This window comes from Neolamprologus multifasciatus, chromosome 13, assembly GCF_963576455.1.
Source record: "Neolamprologus multifasciatus chromosome 13, fNeoMul1.2, whole genome shotgun sequence".
In the NCBI taxonomy this organism is placed as follows: Eukaryota; Metazoa; Chordata; class Actinopteri; order Cichliformes; family Cichlidae; genus Neolamprologus; species Neolamprologus multifasciatus.
This window is the reverse complement of record NC_140451.1, coordinates 25,607,272-25,620,723: the sequence shown is the minus strand read 5'-3', so window position 1 is coordinate 25,620,723 and position 13,452 is coordinate 25,607,272. Positions and strand designations below refer to the sequence as shown.

General features: G+C 41.1%; 1 protein-coding gene across 27 annotated transcripts in view; it reads left to right on the top strand.

Moving 5' to 3' along the window:
- The first annotated feature begins 352 nt into the window (after positions 1 to 352).
- Positions 353 to 13,452, top strand: part of camk2g2 (calcium/calmodulin-dependent protein kinase (CaM kinase) II gamma 2) — a 76,820-nt gene continuing 63,720 nt past the window's right edge. For 13 of the 27 annotated variants that reach the window (XM_085181722.1, XM_085181714.1, XM_085181723.1 and 10 more), the window contains exons 1-2: positions 356 to 567; positions 1,722 to 1,816. In XM_085181722.1, coding sequence (XP_085037848.1) covers positions 503 to 567; positions 1,722 to 1,816 — 160 coding nt within the window. In that variant the 5' untranslated portion in view covers positions 356 to 502. Of the gene's footprint in view, positions 568 to 1,721; positions 1,817 to 13,452 lie in introns of all 27 variants that reach the window. The other 14 variants (XM_085181706.1, XM_085181702.1, XM_085181705.1 and 11 more) reach the window with 4 other exon arrangements.

Genomic DNA, 13,452 nt, shown 5'->3' with positions numbered 1-13,452 from the left:
GTTTAATTTCAAAATAACGCTATCTAGTTTTTTTTTTTTGATGTGGCCCCAAATACTCTGTCATCATTGACATGACATAGAGCCAAGAGCAGGGAAAAATAAAATAAAAACTGAATAATTGAATCAATCTGCAGCCAGGAGTTTTGGTTCACAAGGATTAATTGCATACTTGCTGAACGTATCTCAATAAAATATATATTTTTAAAAATGACTAATCTCTCACGCACATGTATTTGCGCACAGTAATAAAGCCCATCTCAATTTTACACTCCCTCGTCGTGCTTTTTTTTCGACACAGCGTGACTCTTCGTCTCAATAGCAGATCTCCGTTACTACAGCTACCCCTCTCTCTCTCCTCCCTCCTCCTACTCCCAGCTCCTCTCTGTGAGCTCGAGCCACTCTTCCCTTTTGAGCATTCACTAGTTCTCCTCCCGAAACCTGCGCGAGGCGGCCACTGAAGCGCGAGGCTACGTCCCCCCCTCTCCCCTTGACTCCAGTCAACATGGCTACAGTTGTAACCTCGACCAGATTCACAGACGAATATCAGCTGTACGAGGAACTCGGAAAGTAAGCGACCGTCAACGCCACCGCCGCCGTTGCTGCTGCTGCTCTTCTTGTTGCATTTAGTGTATGCTTGTTTGTATATGTGTGTGTGTGTGTGTGCGTGTGTTTGCACGCCCCCCCTCTCCGCTGCTGCCGTTGTGTTGACAGCGCACGAGAGGGGCTGTCAAAAAGGAGAGAGAGAGAAAAAAAACAGGAAAGGGGTAGGCACCCTCCTGAGCAACAAAGAGCTGTCGGCAGGTTCATGTTAGCGCTGCAGAGGCTTGTACTTAATCCTGCATGTGCGTTTAATTGTGCGTGGCAGCGTTGTGGCTCTCTTTGTAAGCCCAGAAGGTGGGAAACATCCCTCCCCCCCCCCGTAGGAGCAACTTGCGAGTCAGTTGATCTGCAGGTAGCACGCGTCGAAAAGTCGTTTGTATGTGCTGTTTGCCTGGTGGCATCTCCGGGGTCCTGCTCAGCTCTGTTTTTGTGCATTTCTAAACAGACTGCAGGGATCTTGTGTATGCCAAAAATTAAAAAAAAAAAAAAGATGGAGAACGAGAAACGGGCTTTGCTGCAATAACATTTGCGCTTGCAAAACGTCTATATATATATATATATATATATATATATATATATATATATATATATATATATATATATATTGTGTGTGTGTGTGTCTGGCTGTATATATATTCTGGCAGAGATTAGATCACATCTAATCTCTGCATGTGGCTAATTGGTTTAAGGAGGTATCTGTGCAAAAAAAGTAAATAAACTAAAATAATGAAGTCAGGTGGAGCAAAAAAAAAAAAACAACAAAAACGCTAATAACACTTTTCAGTGGCTTCATTCTCCTGCAGCCTTACTCATGTTTCTTCCTGGCAGCTATGACTGGCTCCTTTCACATTGAGCCCCGTCACACACTAGTAGCCGGGACCTCTTGTCGTACACAGAATATCAGGCCGTGTTAATAATGCATGTGACTTCCTTTCCCCTTTCTTTAAGACTATGTGATTCATGCATGCCCTTACTGTGTGTGTGTGTGTGTGTGTGTGTGTGTGTGTGTGAGAGAGAGAGTGAGACAGACAGACAAGTTCAGTGCACTTTTCCCTGTGACACACGTTATGTTTGAAGTGGTTTCACACTGATCTCTCATGTGTGGATCTGTCTTGCTTCAGGGGTGCCTTCTCCATCGTTCGTCGATGTATCAAGAAGTCCACCGGCCAGGAGTATGCCGCGAAAATTATCAACACAAAAAAGCTCTCGGCCAGAGGTGAGCGCAGCAGATATGCATTGTGCAGCTCAGCGTAACAGTCAAGTAGCAACATGAATTTATGCAAAATGAACGCTGACAACAGTAGGCTTCTGTAGTTGCTCAGTGAAGTCAGTTTATTTCCTTAAGAGCAGCGAGACAGGCGTTCTGTCATGTCCTTGACAGCAGAGATTCCTGAAAAGCTGGAGGCGGCTTTGCACAGCTGGGCTGCCATGGTTTAGGTCGCAACAGAGGGGTTAGCGGGCTTTGGTGGTTGTTCGCAACCATTTTTGGTTTGTTACAGTTACTGCTGATCTCTAGCAAAGGATTGCACAAGCTCCAAGCTTGAGCCTAAAATATCCACAGAGGCATGTACGATGCAATGCAGGGTAGTTTTGCTTTATTTTAATAGGGTTGCCTTTATTGGTGATGATAATGTTGCACTTACAGTCACCTTCTGCAAAGTGGTCAGAACAGAGCAAAAAACACGAGTAATCACATGACCAGGCAGGTTTTAAAGAAGCCTTTAGAGTGGCCACACTAACAGAGTGACTTCCTGAAATTGCATAAAAGGATTTCATTAGCTCCATTTTCTTTGTCTCTGTAATTGTTACACATTTGAGTCATGAAGCTAGCATTTAATATGTCCGAGTATTGAGGTATTGAATGTCTTAGTTACTGAAAGCAAACCAGTGTTGTTGAGATATTTCAGGAATCTCTAAAGAGTTGGTTCCATTTTTGAATTCAAATTGCCAAACATGACTCATCCACCACATTTGTATGTTATTGTCTATGAAATATATAAAAAAAGGAGAGTAATCGGGTCGATCAAAAAATGTTCTTGTCAGATGAATACACTTTGGATTGGAGTCATTTCTTACTGGATGAAAACACAGTTGTCATGAAGTGGTCGTTGAGTTAGTTTTCTCTTTTATGCATTGTGACGCATTTTGATTGACAGTATATCTACATACATTAATTTCAGCTCTTCTTTCATCTGAATTTAAACTTACGCTCATCATCAAATCAAACAAATCAAACAAGTGGTCCAGAAAAGGTGTAAACAGCAGATGTCAGAGTACACGCAACTTGTTAGTATTATAAGGAAGCAAAGAAAAAATAACAGCCTCACATAGCATAGATCATGTAAGAAATATTGTAAAAGCTGTATTTTCATAGATTTGTGTGTTTATTAGATTAGTGTAGTTTCATGTCTGAGAGGTGCACAGGCAGCAGCAGCATGTGCTGTTTACGTGTGAGACTGGTAGGCTGGTCATGTCATGGTCTATCTACTCATTGCGTATCTAATTTTTACCATTCAGTGCTGTCACTTCAAAGATTGAGTTTCACTGAATTCCAACTGATATACAATGTATCACAGATTCTGTTTGTGTTGGGCACATGCACACTGTCTTAGATTAATTATTAACCATTACATTTTATTAATAGATTCACATAATCATCAGTTCCTTCAGTCATTTTCTTTCCTCTGGATAGACTCCAGCTCTTCGATCATTCACTGATGCACACGGTGGTGATTCTTGTTCTGCTCTGAAGCCTTTGTGAGCATGGTGTAGCAGCCCATGAAACTAGTCTCCACCTGCTGCAGGTTCTGGTTAGAATGGCCCTCTGGCTTGCAGCAGAATCAGGACCATTCCTGGCAGCTGTAGTCCAAAACTGTCTTACCAACTGCTGGATGAGAGAGTCACTGGAGAGGCAGCTGAATGATACTGAGGGCTGCCCCAACATCAGCTTACATTAGATCAATTAGGAAGCCACAGGAAGGCTAGGACACCCTGGTTAGAGATGATGCATTGCAAAATAGGCAGATCTATCCAGTTCATTGTGATTACAAGAGCAACAGCATAAAACGATATAAAGCTATTTTAAATACCCAAGTCAAACATCAGTGTTAACTGACTGAAGACGGGTGAAGTGCTGTACACATACATAGACTATTTTGAATTTAAAAATATTGTCACCAATGGACTATTATATTTGACCAAAATGTTTGTGAAATCAAGGACAGTCAAACAGAGCTGTTAGCAACCCTTGCAGTCTTTTCAACGTTGGTTTTTTAAATGTGGTTACACAGCTGTCTTGTCTTCCAACTGTCCATGTGTCTGTCAGATTCTGTTGCAGCGATCTTGCCATGTTTCCAAACCTCTATTGTTCCTCCAGTAACGTATGACCCAAGTTGTAAAAACCTGGATTTATTCCTTAAGCTATTGTATAATCTGCAAGTGTGTGTGTGTTTCTCTGTGTGTGTGTGTTCACATGCAGCATTTTAACACATGTTGAAATGCCACCACCTGTGTTTCGGTATTTGTGGCAGATTTGTTGTCATCGTCAGCCTGCTCGTGTCAAAGCATTTCTTCTGCCATGTAGCTGAATCCAAGCATCACTTGTCTGTTGTTTGTTTTGGTTACCACATGTGTTTGTGTTTTCACATGTATCACACTGTATCTCATCGTGTTTTTGTGTATGTCGCAGACTGATTGTGCATCAGACCAGGCCACCGAAAAGTTGAGTGATGATGTGAGCTGCAGATCAGGGCCAGTTTTGGACTGATTGGTCTTGTTTTTTTTCCCCAGGGGATGCAGGCTGAATTGCTCTGTCTCCCCTTCAGTCTCACTCAAACACCCCCGACCATGTCATTTTCCTTCCTTTTCAAGTTGTTTTTCTCCTGCCTGCCTTCTCCCTTCTCTATAAGCAAAAAATTGATTTGAGCAAAGATCTTAAAACTCTTTTCCGCAGCCGATTTGATCGTGTGTGGCTGCGTTGGCAGTGGTCCGGAGCTAGTAACCCGGCAACAGCAGGGGTGAAACTCTTCATCCCATAGGCTGTCTGGCAGGGAGACCGATCGCTGCGTGAGTGTGTGTGTGTGTGTGTATTTGTTGGATGTGGTTATAATTATCGTGCAAACATGCACACTTGCAGACAACTTCTCATTTCTCATGACACGAAAACAGTTGCGCACTTTTTTTTCTCACCTCCTTAATGGTCTCCCACTAAACTGTATGCATACAGGGCTTCACTCTTAATAGTTTCACATTGTGACAGAGAATACATAATAGTGCCACCTTCTGTCATTAATCAGGCCTGAAATGTTCACAAACATGAAGCTTTGTATGTGTGAAACCCTGAATCTTAACCACACCATGTAAGCATTTTAAAGAATAAATTTGCTTTATTTGAACTTCTTTTAATCGTTTAGGCCACCATTTCTCCATTTCTTTATGTCAGTAACCACACTTGCCAAATTGATCTGATCTGGGAAAGCGGCAAACTTCTTGTCAGGAACGACGAGCCTTTGTCTGATCGGACGGGTGTGTAACCAGTGAATATTATATAGCAAACAAGCTATAACAAGCCTGAATTTAATAGCTAAAAGTTTAAATCAAAACAATACTGACATAAAGGGCGAAAAATTAAACCTTAATTTTAGTCGTCTCACTGGTCGAAACAAGTTTAATTCCAGATAAAAAGATCTCTGATAACAAATCATACAGCCTGGCTGTCTGCCATGAAACTGGCAGCACGTAAAAAGGAAACTTGCCTTTACAGCTCAGTCACTTTTTGGATTGGGTTTGTAGGAACATAGATAACTTTTGTTGTAGTTTCATGCCTCTTTACAGTTCAGTAACTTTCTGAAGACTCTGATCGCTGTCTACGACTAAATATCTTTGCTGGAATGTGTTTTCAAACATCAGCATGATAACTAGATGTAAATGATATATAAGACTCGGGTTTGCAGTCAATAAACATGTGGACTACTTAGCTTCCCACCTCAGCATCATCTACCCTGTTTGTTGTACATGACTTTGCAGACATTTGGACCAAATGTATCTTCTAAAATATAATGTTTATGCATTGAATAAGTACACTTAATCTAGGAGGTTGCAGATTGTGCAGTTGTGGCTTTACTGTATGCTGTACAGTTGTATCACTATCCCAGTGGCATAATCTGTCTGTACACTGACATGTGCAAGGAACTGCCTTGGTGGTAGTTTCTAATACAGTAGATTACACCAGGACTGCTTTTTATAGTATCACACAGACATACACAAACACACACACACAGGAAGACTCAAGGTAAACATAATAGCAGCCATCCTGTTGTGCGTGGTAATTAAAGTGTTGTAAGCTTGCATCACAATCTTGGTAGCTAGCTTGAGCCTAGCGTCTGACCGGCGGTACGTTGTTGGGTCCATTTCACAAGTTGCAACTTATAAATTGAGATATTGCTGCAACACCTTCTTCAGATTAAGACCAAGACCAGGCTTGTGATCTGTAACTGAAAGGAAACTAGTAGTGCTTTGCAATCAGCTGTGGTTTATATAATTGAAAGTATGTACCATTTGCATTTTGTATAAAAAAATAAGTTTATAGTAAAATTTAGTGAAATGGACCCAGATCAGTGTCTGTGAAGTGAACTCATGATCTTTTGTAATTTAGGGCGGCTTGTTTTGGTGAAGCAGGCTTGAATTCAGATAAATAAAAAATAAACTCACTAACATCTGTAATATTAGCAGAGGTAATTATTATGTTAGGCTGGATGGTGAGCTTGCTATACTTTTAATAAAAATATTTAGATCGGGTTGCTGAGCGTTGCCTTGTTTGTAACGTTGTCCAAACATTTGTGTTCCTCGTGCCTGCTGTGTTGTAGAGACATCTTTGTGTTCTCAGATCTCAGCAGTTACCTTTTAGACAATGTGAGAATGAATTGCTAGGATCATGTCTTCATTAAAGGTGGACACAGTGCTTGGTTGCATTTATACACCACTGCAGCAGCTAGAGGTTCAGTGCCTTACTCTCTGGATTTGTTCACAACTAGAAATTAACACACACTCAGCCAAGGCACAATGGCAGTGAGGTCAGTTACGGCTGGATGATGTGGCATCACGTGCTTGCTCATTGTTGCCGTAGCACACAAATGACATGCAGTGTGCTTATAGTTTAGAGGTGCTGGTAGGTAGATTTTCCTTCCATTGGATAGAGATTGGGTAGCACCTTTTTCAAGAATGTGTTGTTGCTCTTTGTCATTACTTTTTAGCAACATTAGGCAGAACCAAGCTGTAATGATGTGCGCTTGGTCAACACCTGATAGTCTCCTGCTTTGCTCTTCTGTAGCTTTTTACCTTGTCTGTGCTGGAGACTGTGGAGAAAACTCTATTTTAAAAAGCTTTGTGTATTTCACTTTCAGCACATTTAGAGGGTTTCAAGGTAGTTTAGCACTTGTGTTCCTGTTCCCTTTCATGTCATTCTTATTTTAGTGTTTACTGATTGCTTTAAAAAAAGTTTGAGCTTGAGTAAGTTGCTGCTGATGTGCTGCTGTTCCTGTTTGAACAAGCAAGTTAGAGTCTTAAACAATAGGAAATCAGTGAAAAGTGGTTCCACACATGTGTAGATTGTTCCCACAGCCCCTATACTGGGTAGGCTACATTCCTTTTAGAAGATAAGAAACTTTAACATCAGTTTACAGAAGTATGATGATGATTACTGGTAGCCTGAGGGAATAGTGAATACCTGATAAAAATCGTAGGAAGCAGAAGCTAAGAGAGGAAGTGTTGCTTTTGCTTTAGTGGGAAAGGATTCCTGCGTGTTTTTGTGCACAATTTGATAAAAGGGGAGATAGGGTGATCTCCACCACTTTGTGATGAGCCATGGTTTCTGTACATCTCATGTATCGCATTCAGAATTCATTCTGTATCAAAATAAAGTGCTAGAAGATAGTAGTTAGATTTTAAAAATACAGTAGCAAATACATTTATAAGATATTTTCATATCTCTTTTATGTTAAGAGGTTCGTTACAATAGCTCGTTTCACTGCCTATCTCAGAATTGTATATTGAGGAAGTAAGAATTTGCTTAACTTTCATTTTTACATACCATTTATAGAGCTCACATTTGTTACCAATCATTTGTTTTTGTGGGAATCAGGTCTGAAGTTGCTGTAAAGTTGCTAAATCGCCTGTCTGAAACAGTCGTATCTTCACTATCACTGGGTTGGAACTTCATACGTTTTCAACATTTTCAAGTCTGCAGAAGCTTAAGGTTAAATATGCAGAATTAGTGTCGCGTTATCTCAGTCTTTGTTTCTCACGTACAGAGAAAACACTAGTTTAAAACCTTTCCCCTTGCATTACATTTTTTCATTCAGACTTGTACTGCACCGTGAGGGCAGATTATATCATATTCCAAAGTGAGTAAAGGATTTGGTCTGTACTAAATCTTTAGTGAAGAAAGTCAGGAAGAACATCCCTTTCGCATACGATGGTCATTAAAACTGATAGCAAAACTGATTTTATCTGGCTGGTGAGTGAACGTGAAACGCGGGTTCTCTGTCCTTGATATTATAATGCATATATCTCAGCTCTGCTTCTTTGAGCTCCAGGTAACCGATATCTTTGTGGGAATTTTCTCTTTTCAAAAATGCGCTGTCATGTGTGGGGGGAAAAAACCCCATAAAGACCATGTGTGAAAGACAAGCTCTCAAAACTGAGCTGTATGGGGCTTAAGTCCTCAATAAATTCAGCATGTTGATTGAGAAATCATTAGAAACAAAAAGGCTGATTAAAGAAACAGTGTTAAAGTTGTCTTAAAGCAGTGTTTTAAATAGATGTGCTTATGGTGGAAAGCAATGGATTGGCACTGAGTATCGATTAAACATTACATTTAAAATATTGATTAGAAAGTATGAGTGAAATTGTTTTAAAGGAGGGAGCAACTGTAGTATGGACACTAGGGTGTGGTTCATGGGTTTTTAGAAGGGCCCTTGTCCCTGTTTTTGCATGCAAGTTCAAAATAGAAGCTAATTATCATAATGTTGCAATTCATATATGGTGCAAACATCAAGTAGGTCTTCAGAGGAAATTTCACTATACACGTATAATAGTTTGATTTGATTTGATATACCTTTATTAGTCCCACAAGGGGAAATTTAGGCTATATCTAAATATGTCACAATATGGCCTGAAAATTTACACTGCAGGACAACCACAGGTACAATAAGTCTTTCTCTCCAGCAGAATAAAACTTAATATAGAGTTAACAAACTCTAAATGTGCCAAAATCATTTATCAAATGCTGAACTGCTGGCATGACATACAGTAAAGGTGTCAAACTGTCACTGTGACTGTGGGAAAATGTGCATGCTAACATTTCCATGTAACTCTCCTGGGAATTAACTTCCTGGTTGTCTCATACTAAGGGGTTTCGTTCAAAAAAAACCAAACATATATAATACACGTGAAAACCAGTTTTTACTTCACTCATGGGATTCACTCAGCACAGAAGGTGACCAGATGCCCCACTTATTGTGGGGATGCACAGATTTCTCACTTTTCCACTTATTGAGACGGGACATACAAAAGGACAGGACATGCACTCTTCTGAAATCTCGTTTTTACCCAATTGATATGAAGAAAAGGAGGCGAGCTTCACATCACGTTGAAGTGCAGGGTAGCCTGTCTTATGGCTCCAATTCTGTGCCAAATGGGGAAACTTGCACATCACACAGAGTCACAAGTTATGCATATTTGTTCACATTATGGTGCAGATTATCACAAAAAAATGTAAGCTAAAGTTATTTTTCCTTTTGCACAAAGTAAAATATAGTGTAAACAAAAAATGGCACTCCAAAATTGTTAGAATTGTGTCTCAAAAGAGACGTGCAAATCCATGGATGCATTCCTACTGAAACCCAGAGATCACTACCAGACATAACAGAAGCTAAAATCAATTTCCAGCATTTTTAATAATTATTGAGTCAAAAGGCAAATAAAACAACACACTACATGCTGAAACTTGCAATTGGCTTGCCTTACTGTGTATTTATCTTAGGTTCTATCTCAAAATTTCAGATTGACTCTTACCAGTAGTAACATGCCCCTCATTGTTCTGCATAAACATGCTCTTTGGCTTGTTTCCAGTTACCCAATCTGTGAGTCAGAAGTGATAGTCAAGTATTAAATGTTTAGTAGGGGAAGAATTGTGAATATCTATAAACAATGCAAAGCACATGAGCTATGTTGCTATACCTTATAGTTTAAAAATATAAAAATTCGCCTATTTGATTAATATATCATGATCCAACAGTGGCTTACAGGACTCAGGGACAGGTTTTACAACTTTAGAAATGTATCATGGTGGCAACCTCTCTTCAATAGAGCTGGTATGAGGTAAACTTTAGTATTAGGTTGTTGGTTTACTGAAGAATTTTCCACAAAGGTGCACGTGGAATTTATATTTATTGAAGCATGTAATCCTTCAGCACATAATGCTGTAAAAGTTGAGATACCTGTTTTCTTGGAGTATCTTTCATTAGCTTAGCTGATCCTGTCAGGTTGTAAGGAAGAAAAATGATTTTAGCAACCGTAAAGCTACTCCAAGCAAAACAAATGGGAAGATGTGGGTTCTATTAGTTTTCTACATAACTTTCTAAATTGTATTAATTTTTTGTTAATGTTAGATGGTAGTCATCTGTGAATCATCCTTAATTACACGAATCTACGTGAGCAGTGCTATATGAGTAAAGATTGGTTGTTTGATCAGATTAGTATTTAGACCTTGGTGGTTAGGTGATAAATTAAGAGCTTGATGAATGGAAACACGAATCTGTGAATGGACCAATTGTAAAATTCTGGGCATATATTTAAGTCTTTTTTTATTTGCAACATTCGTTAAACAATACATTTGCACAATGACTGAAAGTAGCCTCACACACCCAAGTTTATGCTTCAGCCACTGCCCAAGCCACGTAACGGTTGGCCTGTCGGTATCTATTGGCTGCCTCCGAAGTCCCACAGGCTAACGAAGACCAGTAGGACTCCTTCCATCTCCGGTGTCCACCATCTGGTTTGGGGTTACCCCCACGACAGGCACCAACCACCCGGCTGCAGCTCAGTGCAGCAGCTTGAGCAATGTTGAGGTGCTGAACATGGTGCATTCAGGCTCAATCCCCAGTCTTCCTCGGAATGCTGTTCAAATTCCGCCAGAAGCTTGAGGTGAACATCTCAAGGACCGGAGTTTCTGCCTGGTGTTCGCAGCGCAACCTCGGTATATGTTAACTATACTATACGCCAGGTTTGTCTAGCAACCTGCCCCGCCACCTGATCCAACTCACCACCACGTCTTGATCATTCGGCAGCTCAACACCTCTCTTCACCTGATTGTCCAAAACATATGGCCGCAGATCTGATGATACGATTACAAAATCGATCATAGACCTGTAACCTAGGGTGTCCTGGTGCCGCATGCACTTATGGACACCTTTATGTTCAAAATGGTGTTTGTTATGGACAAACTGTGGTTTCCACAGAAGTCCAGTAACAGAACAGTGCTCGGTTTCAGATCTGGTAGACCAGTCCTCCCAGTCACTCCCCTCTAAATCTCAGTGCTGTTGCTGACATGAGCATTGAAGTCTCCCAGTAGGATGACAGTCCTACTGAATCCCCAGGTGAAGCACCCTCAAGAACCTCACCCAGGTACTCAAGGAAGGTCGGGTACTCTGAGCTGTCGTTTGGTGCACGAGTGCAGACGACCATAAAGCTACTCCAGGCAAAACAAATGGGAAGATGTGGGTTATATCAGGTGCAGGGAACAAACCCTGTAGTCCACTGAGGAAAAACTCTAAACTCCCATGGCAAATTGGGAGTTTGGTGAGGGACAAGACAAAGAGCAATTCAAAAACTGCTATTAGTGTGAAATCTACGGAACAGTTCACCCTTCCCAGGATTAGCGCTACTGGGGTCCCATTCTGGAGCCAGGCCCTGGGGTGAACACCTGGTGGCCTTGTCTTTGCCTATGGGCGCACAGCCTGAATAGGGGGCCTGGATCCACCCTTCAGTAGGCCCACCACCCGCAGGAAGCGCTGAGGGGTTGGTGCAGTGTGTGTTGGGTGGCAGCCAGGGTTGGAGACCCATCCCCTGTTACCAAGTCATGTCACCTTTCCGATGGGAAGGAGCCTGCGCTAGTGGGTGAGGATAAGAGGTACCGACTAGATATAGTTGGGCTCACCTCAACACATGGCTTGGGCTCTGGGACCAGTCTCCTGGAGAGGGCTGGACCAATTTGCCACAGGCGACCTTACCAGGGGTAAAGTAGCGATTCATAAAGGGGATGTATGAATAATTCATCACTACTGTCATAAATGTCATCTGACCCCATTTATACCTGTCATTATTTGGTCATGTTATCTGTTGCTTGTTCTCTGTGATCACACATCACATCAAAATATCAGTAAGTTCACATCTTGAATGTAGGTCAGTATTGTAGCGGGGCGTCAGAGCCCAGCACGCAGCCAATGTAGCTGAAGACGCAGAATGTAAGAAAATAGACGTGAAGCCCAACAATGCACTTAGGGTTTCACAATACGTTTTTTTTTTTTTTTTTTTTTTTTTTTTTACCAATTGTTTGAAACATTTTCTGTGTAGACACTAAAGAAAAGACTGTTCAGAGTGATCTATCCCGACAGTGTTTCATGTTATTTTTAGCTATAATTATGTGTCATGTATTGTGTTGAACTGTGAAGAGAGTGTATTTTTACGCTGTTATTAGGTAAGGCTTGTGATGTCAGGAAAAGAAAGAGGGTAGGCTGGCAGGCGGCACTTGTCCTGCTGTTGAATTATTGAGGCACAGGGACACTCTACTCTTACTGTTCATGGGCAAGAGCTGAGGAATAGACCCCCAGACTCCTTTTTTTGCTACCTTTATTCATCTGATTTTCTTTCATGTGTCTCATTTCTCCCTCAGCCACCATTTCCTTCCTTTTTTATGCTTCTCTTTTTTGCCAGCTTTTCCTCCCTGCTTCTAGTCATGTCCTTCCCTCTCCGCTCTCTGCAAAGCTGCCGCATCGCAGACCATGCAGGCAGACGTGTGTGTGCGTGTGTGTGTGTGTGTGTGTTTTAGTTTTCAGGCTTTTGGTGGGCTTCTGGTGCGCCGCTGCAGGCTGATTGGCAGAGGCCAGATAAACGTAGCAGCGCTGCGTGGTGAATGTTTAATGGGACCAACTGTGAATATTTAATGAGAAAAAGAGAGTGAGAGAGTCTTATATGGAAGCAGAAAGATGTAGATATGGAAATGGAGAATGGGGCGGTCAGCGTTATACTCGCCAAAGCAAGAATAGTTCATGGTGTTAGTCTTTTCACAGCATGCAAACCTTCTTCTTCTCTTATTAAGACTTTGACAGTGTGTGTATGTGTGTGTCAGTGTGTGTATCTGGAGGTAGTAACATTTTCCAAGACTGTCCTTCTGTCATATTCATGTTGCTGGTGTTTTTTTCCTCTTTTTTTGCCTCTTGTGCCCATCATTATCCTTCCTGTCTGAATGACATATGGCATCATGTGGCAGCCAACTTGAAAAACATTCTCATTCACCATATAGTGCCAGCCAGTTTGGACTAAAACTAAGAGTAAGATCTAGACTAAGATTGTCACTTTTGAGGAGATTAACTATTGCTTTTAGGCCAGTCTAGTCAGTTGGATTGCAAGTGATGATATATGATGTTATGGTGCAGATTCTTTCCAAATTTCCAGGAAAAGCCCCCTGACATTAAAATTTTTAGATCAACTGTGCAGAACCATTGTATATTCAAACTATGGTAATATATAGGCAAATCCAAGCTTATTTCAGCAATTAATTTGGCAATTTTGCTC